The sequence below is a fragment of the Hippocampus comes genome, unplaced genomic scaffold, assembly GCF_001891065.2.
Source record: "Hippocampus comes isolate QL1 unplaced genomic scaffold, H_comes_QL1_v1.1 scaffold121, whole genome shotgun sequence".
Classification (NCBI taxonomy): domain Eukaryota; kingdom Metazoa; phylum Chordata; class Actinopteri; order Syngnathiformes; family Syngnathidae; genus Hippocampus; species Hippocampus comes.
In genome coordinates, this window is record NW_017805986.1 from 489986 (window position 1) to 509952 (window position 19967).

General features: G+C 43.3%; 3 protein-coding genes across 4 annotated transcripts; 2 read left to right on the forward strand and 1 right to left on the reverse strand.

Annotated features, from left to right (window-relative positions):
- Positions 1-8664: 8664 nt before the first annotated feature.
- Positions 8665-11762, forward strand: LOC109528779 (tumor necrosis factor receptor superfamily member 6-like). Of its 2 annotated transcripts, none has more exons than XM_019891738.1 (9): positions 8665-8786; positions 9030-9130; positions 9651-9788; positions 9859-9979; positions 10060-10130; positions 10212-10304; positions 10402-10448; positions 10900-10918; positions 11005-11762. In XM_019891738.1, exons 1-9 carry the CDS (start codon positions 8707-8709, stop codon positions 11325-11327), a joined length of 993 nt encoding a protein of 330 aa, XP_019747297.1. In that variant the 5' UTR covers positions 8665-8706; the 3' UTR covers positions 11328-11762. The 2 variants fall into 2 exon arrangements, with proteins under 2 accessions (XP_019747297.1, XP_019747298.1); XM_019891739.1 differs by having other exon boundaries at positions 11017-11762.
- A 269-nt stretch (positions 11763-12031) lies between these two features.
- Positions 12032-16224, forward strand: itprip (inositol 1,4,5-trisphosphate receptor interacting protein). Its single transcript, XM_019891737.1, has 2 exons — positions 12032-12166; positions 14467-16224. Exon 2 carries the CDS (start codon positions 14535-14537, stop codon positions 16122-16124), a length of 1590 nt encoding a protein of 529 aa, XP_019747296.1. The 5' UTR covers positions 12032-12166; positions 14467-14534; the 3' UTR covers positions 16125-16224.
- A 1166-nt stretch (positions 16225-17390) lies between these two features.
- LOC109528780 (glutathione S-transferase omega-1) lies at positions 17391-19561 on the reverse strand. Its single transcript, XM_019891740.1, has 6 exons — positions 19452-19561; positions 18479-18587; positions 18187-18409; positions 18000-18101; positions 17803-17909; positions 17391-17663 (listed from the first exon to the last, which is right to left on the reverse strand). Exons 1-6 carry the CDS (start codon positions 19477-19479, stop codon positions 17513-17515), a joined length of 720 nt encoding a protein of 239 aa, XP_019747299.1. The 5' UTR covers positions 19480-19561; the 3' UTR covers positions 17391-17512.
- Positions 19562-19967: the final 406 nt, after the last annotated feature.

A 19967-nucleotide genomic window follows, 5' to 3' on the forward strand; every position in this document is an offset into this window, starting at 1 on the left:
GAACCACACCTCTCCGTTTCTTGGCCTCGTTGCCTGTCCACTTGAGACAAAAATAAGTTTGATTACATTTTTTAAAAATTATTTTATTAACCTTCGTTTTAAATATTTGAGTTATGCACTTTCAGTGGGTTGGGCGCCGTGATTTCATCAGTGTTTAGCAAGAGGAAGCTTGTTTGCATTATTTCATTTTTCACAAGACAATGATGTCAGTTGTTAGCCAGGTCCCCCGTAGGCAAAATGAATAACTATACGCTGACAAAATGGAATCGCGCTACACGAAAGCTCCATTTCTTGTGGAGCGAAGCGCTTCGAGTGTCTCATGAATGAATGTTTCTTTTCTAAAAAAAAAAAAAAAAGTTTACTTTTTTTTTTTACATTACACACTGCTGAAAAATGACTATCCCCCCCCCCCAAAAAAAAAATCGATGTCACCAATTTACACCCTTAAATACAGTGAACAAAATACTGTAGTCTCATTCCACTTGGTTACTTCCCACCACTGATATTTTTACGTCTTCTCTGGATGTTTGTTTTGGGGTGGAAAGCTACCCCCTTGTCTCGCACGGGGTGTTAGCGAGCGGGGGTCATCTAAACCGGATCTGCGGCAGAGTCGCTTGAGAGGCAGCGGGCGTAATCTGGAGCTAGCTTTGTGCTGGCCAGATTAAAGTCATCATGTTTTAAACCGTTCTCACGGCCACAATATGCCTCCCATTGCTGCTCTGCCACTCCTCACACCGTGTGTGTGTGTGTGTGTGTGTGGATCTCCTGTCACACACACACACACACACACACACACACACACACACACCGTGGCGGGTTCACGAAAAGGACACCTTCCTCGCTATTTCTGAAAGCGGGATCTTGAGCACATTATCTGAGACGACTGCCGCATGTTCTATTCATCTATTAATTTGCCATCAGCGCCGGCGTATCGTCGCCGCCGTTTGAGGGGAAACAGCTGCTAATCCTAATCCCAACGCCCCTCGCGCCCTCAATCCTCCTGCTACGTATATAATGTCAAATCAGACCCAAAAAAAAAAAAAAAAACAATCCCCGAGGGCTGCTTTGAGTGGCAGGCTCCAAATGAGAGGTTGGACACTTTTACTGCATTAAGTGACATGCACTCAGACTCCATCATGTACACGCTGGATTCTAGTGGTTCTTGATTTTTATATATATATATATTTATATATATATATTTTTTTTTAAACCAATTAAAACTCCCCAAAATAAAATCGTTGACTTTTCAAGTACAACCACCATGACCAAAATTTGGCGTAGTAGTCTTAAAAGTCTTCATCAAAAACGCGACAGGATTTTAATTTATGAACATTAACACTGTGCTTCATTAAACAACCACAAAATTTTAAAATGCGTCAAATTTCAATTTAGTGCGCGTAAAAATGAACAATTTTAGCTACTTTTTAAATCAATGTGCTCAAACAAAACGGATCTTGAGCTCCTTCATTGCCAGCCATTTTCACATATTGCTGGAGTCTGTGCCAAGTGACTGGTCGCCAGTCAAGGCGGTAAGAATAAAAAGGGTTGATTTCGCAAGTCGGTTTTGCTGCTGTGCTTGCTGCACTTTTCCTGCACAATAGGAAGGAAATGATGAATCCGGCTCACCAATTTGAGTTCACCGTGTGGCTTCTTCTGCTGCAACTTTTATTTATTTTTTTTAGCCTGTTTGATGGCCGTCTTTCCAGAGGCAATGTCGCATCTGTAAAGCTGAAGTTTACTGTAGCGTTTAGAGCAAGTGCTGTTGTGTGCAGTTCGGATAAAAAGCAGCTAAATATTTTAACGCCGTCCCCAAAATATAGGCGATATTTAATGTCATAAAAATGTCCAATGTATTTTTAAACACCTTACTCCTAATCGACGCCCGCGTACCCTCTGCAGTTGAGTAAATAAATGATGAATTTCGCACAAGAGAGCCTGAGAAATCTTTTCAAAACCTTTTCCACCATTGTGATCTACAACCTGGACAACTCAATTATGGAAAAAAAAAATCATAATCTTTTTCGAGGCAGCAATTAAAAATTGAACACGGTTGGATAAGTGTGCGCACCCTTTTTATAACTGGGGATATGGCTGGGTTCAGAATCAACCAATTATATTCCAACATATATTAAGTGTGAGTCAGCAGACCACCATCACCATTTAACTGTTCTGTCTTTAACCCCAAACCCAATTCAGATGTTCTAGTAGGCTTTTCCTGACACATTTACTGTGTATATAAATCTGCCGCTTTGTTTGCAGTGTCAACATTTTAAGTCCACCGTATCCGTTGGAAATATGATACGAATAATGCTGAATGGATGTGGTTGCCACTTGAAACGAGTGCCTCCGGTCTTATGTCGCCGCTTCCAACACACGCCTTACATCTCCTTGAGTGGAGCTCCGAAGCAAGCAGGTAGGCTGTGTGTGTGTGTGTGTGTGTGTGTGTGTGTGTGTGCGTGCGTGCGTGCGTGCGTGCGTGCGTGCGTGCGTGCGTGCGTGCGTGCGTGCGTGCGTGCGTGCGTGCGTGCGCGCGCGCGCGTGCGTGCGTGTGTGTGTAGATTTATTGTGTTGCCGCCTTGTGTTCATGAGGGACTCGGAGCAGCTCGACCTCTGGTGCCATCTGTCCGTGACGGGGCAGAAATGCAAATGGTAACGTAGTCGCGCAATAATACACGGGGCTCTCCGTTAAGAGCGGCCTGCAGAAATAAACTAGGTCAGACGGACCAGCAGCCAGCTGTGTGTGCGTGTATGTGTGTGTCTAATAAGGCACACGCGCCTCTCTTTGTGTGGGGAAACGGCTATACGTGTGTGCATAGAGAAGTGGGGGGGGGGGGCTTCCAGTTAGGGCTCATAATATGCATACGGAATGCACTCCTCCATGTATTAGATGTTGAGTCCCATTATTTCATGGCCTCGATATGTTCTTCATCGCTCGCTCATGTGCAGTCCATGTTTTGGCAAGCCAAGCTCAGGAATCGGCCCCAAAAAAAGGGGGGGGGCGGTGTGACAAATAAAGGCTCTTATCCCAGGCCGAAATTAGACCGCAGCCGGGTCGACGCTGATAGGCGGTGCATTAAAACTCTCTTTCGAAAAAAAAAAAAAAAAGGGAACGAGCCGGCTGGGTGATGCAATGGCAAGGCAACGCTGGCATAATGCAGACAGATGCGTCCTGCTCTCTCGTATTGCTGCGACGACGCCTCTGAATTATGAATGAGGCCTCCTGCACCTCCCTCAATGTAAAAAGCGTCCTCCTCCTCCTCATACTCGTAGGAAGGGTGATGGCGGCAGTAGTCTCGCGCCTCGCTCCGAAAACATCTTTGAGGCTTATTGGAGGGGTCTGCTTAAATCCCCTTTGTGTCTGTGGACATGCTCAAACAAAGCAGATGGCTCTTGAGTGTGCGTGGAAGACAATTACCGCTGCATCTCCAGACCACCGAGGCAGCTTCAAAGTGCTTTGTGGTCAGTTAATACAGCGCTACCTCCGAGGTCGAACCCACTTTGTTCAGTGACGCTGGTCGAAAATTTCGGTTTGGAGCTATATGGCAGTACATCATTGACGGCCCCCCAGGTTCATGGTTTTTATGGGTTTTTAACAGTATATTCTATCTTATTTTACAGCACCATCAGTGTAGTACCATGTTCTGCCACAACATGCCAAGCAGCACTGAGGTCTCCGGTAAGAGATCCAGCGAAATAGAGGAAGAAGTGTTGCTGCTTCATATATATTAAATAACAGACTGTAATATTGATGTGAAATTACGTTAGCTTAGCATTTTGCATTATGTTAGTGTTGCAGATGTACATTATGTGATTTTGTTGGATAGATACGCTTTTAAATGCTGAATTATCTTTTGTTTACACGTGTTTAAGATCTTTGAGTGGGTAAAGCCAACAGTGTTCTTATGTACAGTATGGTCTCTCTATATCACAGATTTTAAATGTGATGGTAAACCGGGGTTTATTGTAATCAGTTCCATAATTATCAAAATTCGTGATAATAAAGGACCATATTAAAAAATATATATTAAAAGACATTCTTTGACCCCACTCACATGCTTCAAACACATTTAAATGCACTTTTAAAGTAATCCTAAATTAAAGTAAGTCATAGCAACTAGCGTGTGACTTCATGATCAATTTTATTACTGGTTTGATTTACACTCTGGAGTGACGTAGTTATAGCCCGAAAATACAATATGATTTCCGCTCTTCGGGAACGACTATTGAAGTTTATGGTTGCCTCTTCCTTCTTCTTGCTCTCGTCTGTTGTGTTTTTTTTCCCCAGTAGCCCCTCAGTGCTGCCTGACATGTTGTGGCACAAGGTGGTACTACACCAGAGGCGCGTACCTCCACATTTAAACTGACCTGTTTACTGTAAAAGCACCAAATAATGGCTCAAAACGCGCTATAGTTCGAGTTGTCACGCCTATGACATAGTAGCTGTTTAGTTGGCGTCATGAAATCTTTTTTTTTTTTCCCATGCGGTCGGCGGAACGAGGCTGAATAATGAATGCCTGCATGCCTCTCGCAATCATCGCCGACATGAATCGTCTATTTATAGTCCGCTCAAACATTTCCTACTCAACCTAACTGTTAACTTTCTCGTTTTTTTTTTTTTTTTTTTTTTTTTTTTTCTTTTTTCCTTTAATCCTCCGACTGATCTGGGCCTCCGATTACACATGCAGCCCAGTCACGGGGGAGCGTTCTCATTTCCTGCCGTTTGGTCCTCTCCAACCAAACGGCCTCCTCTTCCACTCCCAGAATTCTCTGGCCTTCCTCCGACGGAGCTGTCCCTTGTGACTCTCTTGAGGAGCTGTTTTGTGTGTGAACCAGGATGGCCAGTATCCCGCCCCCCCCCCCCACACACACACACAAAAAAAGTGTGTTTTTGGGGTAGGGGGATGGTGTTGCGGGCGGGCACATGTGGCATGCGTGCGGAACCCTGCTTGTATGATGATGCATGAAGTTAGATGAAAAGGTGACATGAGGTTAATATTTTCCAGGCTGGTGGGTGGGAGGTGATAGCACTGTGTGTGTGTTCATGCGTGTGAGTGGTGTGTGTGCGTGCGTGCATGCGTGTGTTTTGATTGCATTAAAAAAGAAAAAAAAAAAGAAAAGAGAGAGAGAGGGGCGGTGGGGACAAACGGTATATGTGTGGTCGAATAGGGAGCTTTTCACATAAACTGTTGCCATGATAAAAGGCAGATTTTTTAAAATGATGTAATTCACAAAAATCATATTGTAAATGCATCAAATGTGTTTCTACTACGATACTTATTCTGTTTTTTTGGTCTTAATTAGCAGCAAAGCGCCCATTCTGTTCAAAAATTAGAATTTTTTTTTTTTTTAACCAAACTGAAGCTTCATTAAAAAAATTGTTAAATTAATATCATGCCATAATGCCATATATTTCTTAATAATGCAAAATTAACAACATTAGACATCATTGTTTTATTATCGATCATCGCAGCTATCAATAGATAAAAAAATATGAATCATATATTTATTTTAAAAAATAACAATGATGTAAATGCAAATTTTCATTCTTCACATAAACACGATTTAACAATATTGTCAATCTAATAGCATAGTTACCTAAATCATATTTGAACATTTTGGGAAACAAGAAAAAAAAACCCACAATTTTTAACAAGCACATTTTTTTTTATTGATTAGATAACATTAAATGAACGGTATTTAAGCAACAAAACTATAGTTGACTGTTGGCCTCAAACAGTAAATTCTGTTGGAAAAACTGAAATATAAATTATTGACATTTGCGGCAATCATGTGAGTTTGCAAATTGGGGTTCTGTCATCTCGTGTCTTTGTTGTGAAATGCTGGAAAGGCCATTTTGAAATGTTTAATTCATCCTTTTTTTTTCTTTCACAGTCTACGTTATTATATTAAGTAAGTTTGTCTCTCTTTGGACCAAAAACATTCAGACTCAGTCTCCGCATCGTGCAGTCATCCTGCACAATGGGTATGTGTACCTAATGAAGTGAGCCACTCAGAGGAGAGGTAAAGGACGGGACAAGCGCGGTTTAAGCGAGCGTGGCCCAGCCTACAGGCTCGGCTTAGCCTCTTAAGTCCCCGCTCGGGATTTCCTCGCCGCAATATCAATACACCCGACAGATCCATCACGACGGGATCTTCCAGACGGCCTTATTCTTGTCTTTCCTCGAGCCAATGGGCGCTCCTCTCCATTGTTTTGCCAATGGATGCCCCCTCCGCCATCCTCAAATCCCATTTGCGTACACGGGCTGAAGATACACTAAGCTCTAATTAAGTAAACCGCTGGACGTGTTGCTGTTGGGGGGTGGGGGGGGGATCTCTCCTCGCATACACACACACTTATGGAAAGTCGCTGAAGCACTTCTTCCATATCCTTGATTTCCATTTTAAGCTCTATGCACTGCAGAAACAAAGGGGTCCGTTTTTTTTTGTTGTACAAGTTGCAACTTTTTTTTCTTTTGTACCCCACAACGGTTCACAATTGAACCCCTCGGGGCAAATAAGTGCCGTTTACGGTTTAGAAAAGGTTCATGAATGGTCCAAGCTGGCAAAGCTACTATGTCTCGATATTTTGGTTTCCATGCAAGCGTACAAACAAGCGCAAGCAAGCGTTGCGAGGAAATAAACAGCACGAGTAGTAGTAATCGAGACCAGGGATGGGCACTTCAAACGAACTGTCATCGGTTCTTGTGAAGACCAAAATAGCTGTTGAATGTATATTGTTGTTCTTTTTGGCCCAGGATGCATTGCAGAATGCAATGCTGAACTTTTTTCTGTCATTGGATCATTCATCAGTACCGTTTAAAGTGTGTTTAGGTTGCCTGTAGTATCGTGCACCCGAGTATAACTATTGGGGTACATTAGTAGAATAACCGTGTCTTACAAGTAATATTTTACCCACTACTGCCTTCATTACTTTTTGACATTTTTGCACACCAGTAGGACAAGTTTGACTTATTATCGGACAACAATATCTTACTAGTGTAGTACACATTTGTCAACTTGTGCAGAGTTTTGCCACACTAGTACCATGTGGTCGTACTAGTATGCCAAAGTTGTGGTCGTAGTGAGGACAAAGAGTGAACTAGCCATTCTACTTTTACACTGAGTTGTCTTACATCAGAGGGACAAATTAGCAAATGGAACTTAAGCTCTGACATGAAGAGAAAAAAAATGCTCAAACAGCTTGCCATACACGTGGCCGAGTGGCAGTTTTACAGATTTACCGAATGTGTACAAGCATGAACATAAGAGCGCCTTTGACCGCAGTGAACACAAAACCCACGTTGGATCAGTGGAAGTTTGTGAGCTTCCCCCCAGAGACCCGCGTCATGAGCGCTGAGGTTATTTCCTGTAGCGCAAGGAGCGGCCCAACTCTTGACTTCCTGTTCTGTGCGTGCGCTGGAGCCTCAGTCCAAGTTTTGCCTTCGCAGGATGAGCAGCGCCGCAAAATTTGAGCTTCTAACATTGCAAACGTGCTCAACAGAAGAGCTCGAAAGCTCATTTTAATTAATTTATAAAGTGGGCATGTTTAAAAATGCTTTGTTTCATTAATCTTTTATTAGTTTCATTATTGGGTTTCGTTTTTTATATGCCTATAGCGTATTAGTTGAGTATAAGCCAAAAAACAAAGTTTCTATCTCTTAGCTATTGTTCTTAAAGACTTTGTTTGTTTTGCAAAATGTTTTTTTTTTTTCGAATTTAGTCTGCCATTTCTTTTTTCTTTATTTATTTAACTTAAACCATAATAACCTTGTCACAGAGTGACCTCGTGGTCAGCACATCTGCCTGACAGCCGAGCATCTGCCTTTGAATCTTGGCTCAGGCCTTTATGTAAAGTTTGAGAGTTCTCAGAATGCTTGTGGATATGTTGTGCTCCCTCTAGTGGTAGACGGTAAAACTATTTTCTAAGTATAGTTCAGTTGTATTTAACTTTTTTAGTACCGATTCATGGTTTACAATAATCCTCCATCCATTTTCTGTATCGCTTATCCTTACTAGCGACTGTAGGCTACAGCCTGATTTGTAAATGTGGTTGGTTGTTTGCATTTATGTTCGCTGCCATCAGCTGGCAACAAGTCCAAGGTGTAAACCACCTCTCGCTCAAAGTCAGATGGAAAAATAGGGTACAGTTCAAGGACAGGCGCTATAGAAAACAAATGGGTTGTTCTTAACGTCTTCTAAAAACAACATTATGATAACACCATTCTTATTTTATTGTCATGCAATTCATTTGCTATTGGCTATATCATCTGTAAAAGTTTTTCCGTTCACATCTCGAGGCAAATCTAGACACATTAACAGTAATATTTATTTGAAAGACTGGTTAAAAAAATACATACCGTACTCTCGGACGTCTTCTTACGCTTCTTACAAAGTACAATGTCTCCCTCTAGTGTATACATGTGGGATTGCAATAGCATGAAAATCCCGACTACACCCTTTATTTGAATAAATAGAGATGACTGTATACACCCGTGAATGACATCGAAAAGGAATGAACACAATCCTATATTACTTAAGAAATATACTTATTTGTGTTCGTGTATTTTTAAGTTTGTTTAAAGTCATTTATTACAATCATACGTATTATTGTCTGAAACGTAACTAAAGTCAGGCCATCGACTCGTCGGGGGTGGACGCATGCGCAGAATACTCGTTGTACAGTAGTTTCACTTTGTGTACAAGAACATGAGGACGTCTTATTCCTTTTTCGCTTCGTCGCTTACTCGTTTTTCCATCCTTGTTTTGTTCGGCTCCCATTTGTCGTTGTAAGTAAAAGTTTAATATGTTATTTTATTGGCTGTATGTACCAAAAATTACTTTTTGTGGCTATTGCTAGTTTACTTGAAAACGCACCTGTCCGATTAAACTGATCAAGCTTCACTGGGTGACATTCGTGGGCAAGGTGCCGCGAATGCTGTTTGAAGAAGCACGCCTTCGCGTGTCAACTTCTATTTATCAAATTAAATGCACGTTTCCCACTTTCACTTTTGAATCTTACCGCACGACAGGGGCGTCGACGCGTCATCGCGGCTGCAAAAGAAAAGAGAAGTCCTGTGTGCGGATGGACTGTACCAACATGACTCAATAACCTGTTGCCTGTGTGCCATTGGTGAGCTACCACATTATCTTGACAAACTTTACCATTTTAAACGGGGAACATCCATGCAAAGATTATACTAAATCGTCTATCATTTTTTTGTTTGGCGGAAACAAAGTCCAAGTTGGCAAATAAGTAGCTGGAGCTCGGCCATCGGTCGTCATGGTAACAAAAGCCGCCATCTTTATTTGCACAATACAGAGCTGCCCCTCCCCAAAGCTGAGCAATTTCAAACCATATGGCAGATATACGTTAAGTGCGACGTTTTTTTCCTTTGTATCAATTTATTAGGTCTGTTTTAAATGAAAATGCATAATGAGTAATACAACAATTTAAAAACAGCCCTCGGTACAATGCAATGCGGTTCTACAGCATTACGAACTACAACCACAATTTAAAAAAAAAAGACTTTTTAATGTTCCTGCAAGGGCGTGACAGATGACTGGTCAACACTGACAACTTGAATTCTTTTTACTTATTGTAAAAGATCACTTGATCACTTATCACTCCATCAAATGGTTTGTCCTGGCAGGTCAGCGTCTGAAGAAGCACTGCACTGCTGCCAGTCCACAAGATACGCAATGTGAGCTGTGTGAGCCAGGCTTGTACAACAGCCACCCAAACCAGGACAGCAACTGCAAGCGCTGCACCTCCTGCTCACATCAAAATGGTACGTCTTTTTCTTTTATGACTTCGTAAAAGACATTACTTCAATTCATGTCAACATACTTCCCGTGTAGCCAATCTGGAGGTGGAGTCGGCCTGTACCCGAGCACGCGACACCAAGTGCCGGTGCAAAGCGCACCACTATTGCATTAGCGCCAATGATCAAGACTGTAAACTCTGCAGTTCTTGTACAGAGTAAGTTGATCGTCACAAACAGTATATCAGATAACGTTTGTATCCCCTGTCTGAGATTTGTTTTTTGGGCGGGGGCGCAGGTGCGGCCTGGAAGGCGTCAAAGTAGCCTGCACAGCCACCAATGACACTGTATGCAATGACAAATTAAAAGGTATGGTTTGAAACATTTTCATTGTCATGAATTTGTGCATTGACGTGGTGGATGATCATCTTTTTAACGCTTTTGCTTTAGTGAGAAGTCATGTCTGGATAGCAGTCGCTGTAGCTTGTGCAGCTGTCACAATAATTGTGATTGGTGTGTGCTTTCGAAGGAACCGCAAACAGCGTGAGTATTCCTAGTAGTGTACAGCTAGTGTGGTACGGTTTGTGTTTGCTCATCTTAATAATGGCATACCTCGTTTTTGGATGATTTGACTGATCAGGAAGGAACAACCAACAGAGCTCGAACAATCCAGCGACGGTGCGGTTGGTAAGTACTTCCACAAAAGTTGTGTATGCATATTTGTGATGCGTGTCAAGACAGTAGTGGTGGCTCTAAAACGGATCCCTGGGGAACTCCGGCATATCTTATTTGCATTTTCATGAGCTTGGAGGTAATGCAATGATAAAAAAATAATGATGCTTTTGGCCTGTCAGGCAAATGCTTTGTTCGCTGTAGCAAGTTATTTGGTAAAAATGACAACCGATGTCAGTTGAACGCAACATGGACGACTTGAATGTAAACAACCACGTGCGGCGTTCATGTGTTGTTCTGATTTGTCTGTGTTACTGCTGCGAGATCCCCATTTTGTAGGAGGCACAGGTTGGTCAGCCGTCTCGAACCGTCGTCGTGCTCGTCAGCATGCTTGTAACCGTTTTGATATTTCGTTCCGGCAACATGGAGCATGGAGTTGACTTTCTTTTGTACTTTTCTGTCCCAGGAGATGGAGCCAATTAACAGTAAGTAACGTTATCTGTGCTCCAGTCTATCCACCGGCTTTGCCATGAACCTCGACCATTGTCATTTTTGTCATCTTTGACTTTAGTACCGTATACAGACCCTTCGCGGCACCTGCCCGCGATCGCAAAAGACCTCGGGTGGAAAACTATGGTCGAAGTGGCAATGCGGAGCGGGATGAACCCGGTCAGAATTGACGGCTGCAAAATCGACAACCCGCATGACAGTGAGGAGCGCACGCTGCAGCTACTGAGGATGTGGACACAGGAGCAAGGCATGGACGCCATGAAAAACTTGATCCAAATCCTGCACGACATCAAGCAGAAAGGCAAAGCGCAAAAGGTGAAGACAACTTGCTGCTCTTTACAAGGAGGTGAACAGCAAAGTTTACAACAACAGTTGAACCCATAAAAATGTCAATATTTTTAGGCTTTTCTGTGACTCTTCCAGTCTCTCTAGATCTGTTGCAACCTGCTTAGTGGTGTCACACTGTGCATATAAAGTTCATCCGAAAATGTCACCCAAAAAACGAAAATCCTCTTTGTGAATACTGTCAAAGGATGATTTAAGCCTCGTCTGTTTTGGAGACCTGTGGCTGTGTTTGTATGTGGTGCAAAAGAATATAGACTGAGAAAATATATTTTAATCTTGGTTTTAAAAATTGTTCTGTATTTAAACATATTCAAACAACAAATGAGAATGAATTTACTTTACCATAAAGACTAGAATGTATGCACAAAGAATAGTTTGGAGCGAAAAAAAAACATCCTGTATTATTTTCTGTGTATTGTAGTAAAAATGCTGTTTAAAATGTTGATGTAAAATTAAACAGTAGATGCAAACTTGTATTTTGTAAGGATTTTCTTGTTACCAAACATCTCACGACAGTAACCTAAACAGTTGTTGAATAAACTGTTATTCTTGACTACTTTATATGGTTTCAGTCATAACGGCCCTCCAAGGGAAACGTTAACTGAAATGTGGCCCTCGACAAAAATGGGTTCGTTACCCCTGAAATTGAGGTTTCTTCAAGCCGTCCAATATTCACGCATGCGCAGTACAGCTTGTTGGCCAAATATGGTGATTCTTCCTCTTGGGCGTGACTTCCGTTTCTGGGTGGAGCGCTCGAACAGGAAATGTCACCGAAAAGGAACCTTGCACTCCCCGTGATTCCCCCAAAAATCCACAGAGCCTGACTGACGACTACATAAAGAATCTCATCATGAAACCAAGAAGATATTGCGTGAAAGGTAAACCCCGACCTTATTGTTCTGATCTGTCTCGGCCACCGCAGTGACTATTTCAGATACGTGAGGGTATGAAACTTCCGCTAAACTTTGCGTAAGGCGGGAAGCTGAGAACTGCTAAGATGATCGATACGGATACGATACTACTTCCCTTTTTAACACATCAATTCTCTTATAAGGAACCCCACACATAAAGAATAGTCATAACAACCCATTTGTTGTTGTTGTTGTGGCAGCACCAGACTGCAACGTGACTCGTGTCTGGAAACACGTTGTAGTAAGTGTGCCCGCGTGTTCCTATTTTGTTGCCCTGACAACAGAGGAGGAGTCCCCCTTGGCACACTCGCATAAAGTTGGAGGAGTTTTTCCCCCAGCAGTAAGCCTGACCTCATGAATGCACTTAAGACGTTTAATAACAGAAAAAGGTCAGACTCGCTCAAGTTTCCCCATGACTTAAGACGGCGGTTGTATCACTTTTTACCCCATGTACCACCTCAAAAACTTCATCGGTCGCAATGCAACGCCATCACAACCAACATTAAAATGCAGGAATGCGGTCTAGCTGTTCATTTTTTAAAAAAGGAGGCAGGGGTTTTGATCCCCAAAAGTATATTCGTGATTCATAGAAACTGTGGCATTATTAAATAACGCTCAGTAAAGCGGGATGCCAAATTTAAAAAATATATATTTACAATAAAACGTTCAATGCACTCACACTTGTCTAAACTCTGTATTCTGGTTAATATTGTTTCTGTGGAATATGAATTAAGACCAAAAAAAAAATCAACCGGTTTTGATCTGTCAGAAATCGTGTGCAAACAGTTGTTACGATTGTAGTGCTGTCGATGTGTTCCATTGTATTTTTGCCATTTTATGTTAAAGGTTCTGGAAAGCGCTTTGTTACAGTTGCAGCTATTTTGAAAGCGGTATATCAATAAAGATGGAATGTATTATTGTATTGTACGAGTATCGTCTCAGGGGCATTTTGCCTTGTTTGCTTTTTCAACTGAAAATGATATCCAGTGCCAAAGCCTGCAGTATAACGACAGTCACGGCTCACCTGTTTTCTGGGTTTGGTCATGTGACGTTTGCAAGCTGAGCCCTTTGATATTTGCAGTATCAACTTGTGTGTAACTAAGCCAAGACAGTGTTGGAAGGCGTCCATTTTCTATATACGCCAAAGGGTAAGTTTGCTCATCCTTACTGTTTTCATTAAAGCACAAAAAAAAAACCCAAAAAAAAAAAAACTGTCTCATCCATGCGCATACCCAATGGCCATATGGCTATTTTCATGTGAGGAGCGTTCCTTCATGTTGATAATTGCGTTATCGTATGCCATCCTGTCGTGTTTCGCCAGAGTTGAGTGAAGTGCAGCAAAACTATGCAAGGCCTTTATGTAACTTCCTCTTGCAATGTTAATCATATTCTTCCCTGAGTCTCATGGTTCATGATGAATAAACTTCAGATGGCTTCTCCCCTAATTATTATTATTATTGTTTTTTTTTTTTGGGGGGGGTGGTTCTTTGCACGTTTGCTGTGAACAATAAAAGGTTATCATTCAACAACAAAAAAATGATGTTCACGCTTCCTTCCTCTCATGTGTTAGTGCGTCACTCGGCTTGCCGATGCTGTAGTTAATCTGCTTCCCTCCAATGGGTGGAGTGCTTTATACACACAGCTGGATGGTCTTCCTGTTAAAATGGCACCCACTTTATTCAGCACACGTCCACAAATATCATACATTTATGTTTTGTCACTGTGCTTGGTTGTGGTTATTGGGATTTGAGACCGTTGGACAAAATACCTTCCCCTCAGAAAGTAGTGGAACAGTGAAGCCACTTACTTAATTCTTGCTTTCAAATAAGTCACCCTTGGCAGTAGTTGGCGCGACACTGCGTCAGTCTGATATATCGGCGAATCATCATCTGTGTCAGAAAGAAAGATTTTGTCATTGTGTTAAATGAAATGTTACATACAACCGCGACCTGTTATTTGAGATTTGCCTCGATGTGGTTGAGAGCTGTCATTTTTCCACCTTTCTGGTTCGCTGTTCTTTGTTCCAACACCTCGAGACCACGAATCAGGCCGCGAGTGGAACAGAAAGGTAGTTGAAGAACTGTGACACCTAGAGGAGGTACTGCAGGAGTGTTTCGACGATATTTTTATGTTGTTGTTATTTCTGTGTCAACTGTAAACATGGGTAAACACTTTCTGTGGGATCTCTCCAAAAAAGTCTTCACAAATGTGTCTCAGGTTTTGCATTTTAGTGAATCCATTTTTGTTGTTGTTGTTGTGTGTTCCAGGAAGTGAGCTGCAGCTGCACGGTCGCCTGCGAGACACTTAGATGCGGTGACCCGAACCAAAGCCAAAGATGCAGGGAGCCATCGCAAGGTTGTGTATGGTCGTCGCCGCCGCCATTTTGAACCACCCCTCGCTTATTCCGCAAGAAAACGCCACCATCGCAGCGCAGGACGAAGAACTGATGGTGCGCATGCGGGAGCACGCCGAGAGGCTGGAAAGGGAACGGTCCAAGCTGGAGGCGGAGCTCTCGCGGGCGGTTGCGAAGGAGGACGAGGGCGGCGGCTGGGAGGACGGTTACAGCTGGTACTTCTGGGGCACGGTGTCCTTCGTGGTGTTCTTGGCCATCGAGATGGGCAGGATGGACACGTTCGAGTCGGACACGGGGGCGCTCGATGACGACGACGAGGCGCTCCCTACTCGAGCGCTGGAACTAGACAAGGACATCCTGAGCCACTTCTACGACCGATGGACTTACATCTCGTCCCACGACACCGGAAGGATGAGGGAGTTCGTGGAGGGTTTTACCGACGACCTCCTGGAGTCCCTCAGGAGCATTTCCGATCGAGATGCCGATATGGAGGTGGGGGACTTTGTCGGAATCGGAAGCATGTTCGAGTCTTGGCAAGTGCGGAAGACTCCGACGTGCGACCTGGTGGTGCCTTTATCACCTCCGGATGCGCTCGACTTCCGGGTCAACCTTTGGTGTGAACCATCAAGCGACATGCCCCCCGACAGGCAAGGCTGTGGCACCGTCCAGGTGAGCAGGTTCGGGGACCGCGAGGGGGGTTGCCTGTGCGGTTCTGCCAACCTGGGAGAGGACATGCTGTGCTTACTGCACGGTAAAACCGACACGGCGCACGTCGTGGACCGCGATCTCGACGCGCTGCTCTGCTCCAAACGAACGTCGCTCTTAGCTAAGGATCAAGTCATGAAGTGGTTTCAGGTGTCCCTCACCAAAGCGTGGGGGCGCATCTCCCACAAGTATGATTTTGAGGTCACGTTTCGCAGACTGGACGCGACGGGCGCCCTCAAGGTCCGATTCCCTTCGGGGAAGGCCATCATGGTGAACCTCATACCGGCCATCCAGCTGGTGGACACCGACGCTTATCTGGTCTCTCACTTCCCCTCGGACGGCGACGGTCCTCCGGATCCGTTCTGGCTTCTCTCGCTGGGCATCTACGAGAGGAATCTCCTGAAACACTTGGCCAAATTCCTACCTCGACATTCCTGCCATCTGCACTGCCTTCAGGTGGTCACCTTCCTGCACGCAAAGCAGACGACCCTCACGGGGGGAAACGCTTTGACCGACTACCACTGGAAGACGGTCCTCTTGCATCTGTTGCTGCGCGACAAACCGTCGGCGTGGAGCGCCGACAAAACCGAGTCCAGATTGCGAGACATGTTCGGCTTCATGCGCGGGAGCCTGCGGGAGAAGAGACTCCATCACGTCCTCATCGGAAACGGCAGAGTGCCGCGAGAGATCCGGTTTCCCGAGACGATCCGCAAAGCGGAGCCGGTCAATCTCTTTCGAGGTTTGGTGTTGAAGAGGGACCTTTACGCCGCCACGGTGTGCCACTTACAAGAGATGTTGAGGAACGCTGCCGTGCTTTTACAAGAGTACACGCCACTCTCGATGTCTGGTGGAGGCTTGGATTACTAGAAGCATTTGAACAAGTTGGTAGACGTAAAGCACTTTCCGTATTTTCCGCACTATAAGGCGCACCTTCAATGAATGGCCTATTTTAAAACCGTTTTCATATGTAAAGTGCACCGCGTTATACGGCGCACAGAATAGGAGCTACAATAGTACCTGCAGTTCCATTATGCATCCACTAGATGGAGCTATGTTAAAGGAATACAACACAATACAGCTTTATTTATATAGCGCTTTCACAACCGCCGCAGCTGTAACAAAGCGCTTTACAGAACATTTAAAGTGCTATGTCCAAGAAATCAGAATGTTGCATTATAGGGCGCGCTGTCGGCTTTTGAAAAAATGATTTTAGGTGTGTCTTACATTGTGGAAAATACATTTTAAAAAAGAAATCCTACGCATATATTGACGTGTTGTGCTGTTGCTACACTATATGGACAAAAGTCTTTTGACGCGGCTCTTAAAATTTGAATCATTAGAGGGATGAGAAATCAATCCGGGGGTTTGCGTAGTCACGCCCCAGAATCTGAATTCTTGAACAATTCTATGCCTGCAATTCGGTGGGAACCTTTTGGGCAAAGCGCTTTTCTTATCCCGTGCACAAAATAAGGTCCATGAAGGGATGCTCGGAGGAGTTTGGCGTGGATGAAGCCCACCAAACACCTCTGGGCTGAACTAGAACAGAAATGGTGAGCCAGGAGACCCTCTGGGCAACACTCTTGGCAGGCATTAGGAAGCCGCGAGTTTTCTTCCGTTTTCACTTCTTTCAGGGCCAAGTGTCCCAATTCTTTTGTTCATATAGTGTACAATTCAGTAAACGATTCTGATCTGTAAGAGCGGGTGCATCTTAAAATATGGGGGTGCCGAGGGGTGTATTGTTTACTCCATTGTATGGAGGAGTTAGTTGCACGGTGTACTCGTGATGCTGCGGGTATTAAATACCTTTTGCAAAAAGAAAAAAAAAAAAGTTATCCCGATGAACACCAATTTGGAAACAAATGGGGAGAAGAATGCAAACTACCTCGTTTTGATGGCAGCTACTGCAGTTTCGTGTCAAATTTTTATTCACCCTTAGCCAATAAAATCACTTCCCCTCTCAGACTGTGAACGCAACTTTTTTTTCCAGATTTTTATAAATTGCTAAAAATATATACAGGTATATATAAAAAGAAATAAAAGGAACACTCAAGCAGCACAATGTCACTGCGAATGTTCCCTTGATTTTTTTTTTTTTTTTTTTTTTTACACAGCAGTTGAAACAACAACAACCGAGAGAGTCGAACAGGTTTTATTCGGCAATGTGTGTGACTTAGCACTTGAATAATAACCAAAATTATTTAAAAAAAAAAAAAAAAAAAGGACAGATCAAGGCGCGGTTCAGCGTTGTCTCAACTCTACAGGCCGTAGTCAAAATTGGGTTTGCCCTCCAGGTAGGTCTTGTAGAAGGCCTTGTAGACGTCCACACTGTGCCCGCTAACTTTGACGACGGGGTCTTCGTACATGAGCTTCACCCAGTTCCTCAACTCAGGCGCATCGTCCAAGCAGCTGGAAGGTCGAAGGGGAAGAAGCATTGTCATTATTATCTTCGATTGCAACGCTGCTGTTCTTTCACGGTGCGGTCACATAAGACAAAATTAGAATCGTTATTCTTATCTTCCATTTACGTTGGGAGGGGATTACTCACTCCTTCAACTCGAGGGGCTCCAGCCTCTCAAACCACGGCCATATCATGTAATCGGTCATGTTGACGGAATCTCCACCAAAGAACTTTGTCTTCTTCTTTGCCAGGTGCTGGAATATAGGCCGAGCTATTGTCGAAGTTCCGAAAGACAACTCGCATTCTTGATAATCAAAGCACAAAGAGAAAATAGGTGAACAGACCTCGTTTAATTCTCGGAACTTCTGCGTCAGTTCCGTATGAAGTCCGGAGACATCCTCGCCTTTCAGTCTGCCCATTGGAATCTTGTAGGTTAATGGTGTTAACTGTCACAAAATTCAGATTGCCGTTGTCAAACAGTGATGAATTGAGTTTTTGTGTTTAGTTTGTTCCATGACCAAGCTCGAAGACCTTGGAAAATTTCTCCAGTAACATCTTGTGCTCGGCTTTTCCAAATGGTTTTTCGGGAAGCAGCTTCTTCTCAGGATACATCTCGTCCAGGTACTCGCAGGTGATGGGAGACTCGTAAATGACCTCCCCCGCCGACGTCTCCAGTGTGGGCACTTGGCCCAAAGGATTTTTCTCCAGGAACCAATCGGGTTTGTCTCTCAGGTTGATGTTGACAATATCATGCCTAATGAACAAAACAGAAAAAAAAAGGCACATTTGGTTTTAAATCGTACCGAGCGGGCGAATAACTTACTTGATGTCTTTTCCATTCAGCACCAGTCGGGTCCTCTGAGCAAAAGGGCAGAACCTCATGCTGTATAGTCTGATGGAGCCGGCTGGCACGGGTCCGGGCGCAGCACACCCTTGGAAAATATTCACATTGTGAACACTGCATGTTGATTCGCATTTGTAACGACAAAACATTGTTCGACATATTATCAAAAGCATATTTCAAAGCACACCCAAGTAGCATTCTTTTTCTCAAGCGTGAAAAGCAGGACCGGCAGAAGTTATACGATATGCAAGACTAATGCCAAGTCTCCATTCCAGTTTTGAGGAAATAAAGATATTTGTACAGGCCATTTTTTAAGAAGTAGCACATTAATAAACTGGTTTGCCATGACGGAAGGAACAGAAAAAAATATATATATATATATATTTAGAGTATTACTGCCAAACTCTTTTCGAATGACATATATTCATGCAATGCTTTCAGTGGAAAAAAAATAAGTGCTATATATATATATATATACACATACACACACACACACACACACAGCGGGGGGTTTCGAAAAACCTCGCGAAGAAGTAATGAAATCGCCGCAATTGTTAAGTTGCTCAACACACTTGAACAAATGCTGAGTCACGCGACCTCAAGGCAGAACTTTTTAACTGCTACCTATATACGTAATTATGGCTCGTCGGAATCTCATTGAATTAATGATTTATTCCAGTGAGATTTAACACCAGGATGACAATAAAGCAAACCGCAGCTGTATCCAAGTTAAATAGCGCACTACCTCTTTACATTTCGATAAAAATGTGACACAAAGTTCATAGAATTGTGTAGTCACATGCATATGTCAAGAAATGGGTTCTGTAAAGCGTTTTGTTACAGATGCAGTTGTTACGGAAGCGCTATATAAATAAATATGTATCGTTTTGCAGAATCGCAGTTACGTAAGCGACGTTTTGCTAAATATATTAACCCATATTAAATGTCTTACCTTTAGCGACGCACTTGGCACTTGCCATTTTTACAATTAAAAGAGTCGGCTCACTGAAGGATTTTCTACACAGACGACTTGCAGGGAGGAGTAAAAACGACGAGGGGTGAAAATATTTATATTTTACCCTGACTTCCGGGAAAACGCATCACCCAATGAGAGTTGAAGAAGGAGAGGGGGCGGGGCGCTGGCTCGTATCTGGTTGCCACGGATACGCTCGAGCTCGTTAAATCGGCGGTTTAGAAGAATCGCGCAAATTAGTTTATTTCGTTAAATTTATGAGTGAGGTCTTGGATTTTTAAATGTATGAGTGAGGTATTAGATTTGTTGCAAAACCGAGTATCCATATTATTCTTGCTGCACTACAGCGGAAAATACTGGTTGGTTTCATCGATTGAGGTTAAGAAGTATTACATGCAGCAAAAACTATTATTTCGTCTTGGGCACTTGTTCTTAGTATTTAACATTGTATTCATTCTCGACATATTCCAGGTTAAGGTAAGTTTTGGTTTCGTG

Excerpts from the sequence above, each read along its gene's own strand:
- LOC109528779 (XM_019891738.1), top strand. The coding sequence starts at position 8,707 with ATGAGGACGTCTTATTCCTTTTTCGCTTCGTCGCTTACTCGTTTTTCC. Across the intron at positions 9,131-9,650 it reads CTGTTGCCTGTGTGCCATTG|GTCAGCGTCTGAAGAAGCAC; the intron begins GTGAGCTACCAC and ends TTGTCCTGGCAG. Across the intron at positions 9,789-9,858 it reads CTCCTGCTCACATCAAAATG|CCAATCTGGAGGTGGAGTCG; the intron begins GTACGTCTTTTT and ends CTTCCCGTGTAG.
- itprip (XM_019891737.1), top strand. The coding sequence starts at position 14,535 with ATGCAGGGAGCCATCGCAAGGTTGTGTATGGTCGTCGCCGCCGCCATT.
- LOC109528780 (XM_019891740.1), bottom strand. The coding sequence starts at position 19,479 with ATGGCAAGTGCCAAGTGCGTCGCTAAAG. Across the intron at positions 18,588-19,451 it reads TGCCAAGTGCGTCGCTAAAG|GGTGTGCTGCGCCCGGACCC; the intron begins GTAAGACATTTA and ends ATATTTTCCAAG. Across the intron at positions 18,410-18,478 it reads CTGAATGGAAAAGACATCAA|GCATGATATTGTCAACATCA; the intron begins GTAAGTTATTCG and ends TTTGTTCATTAG.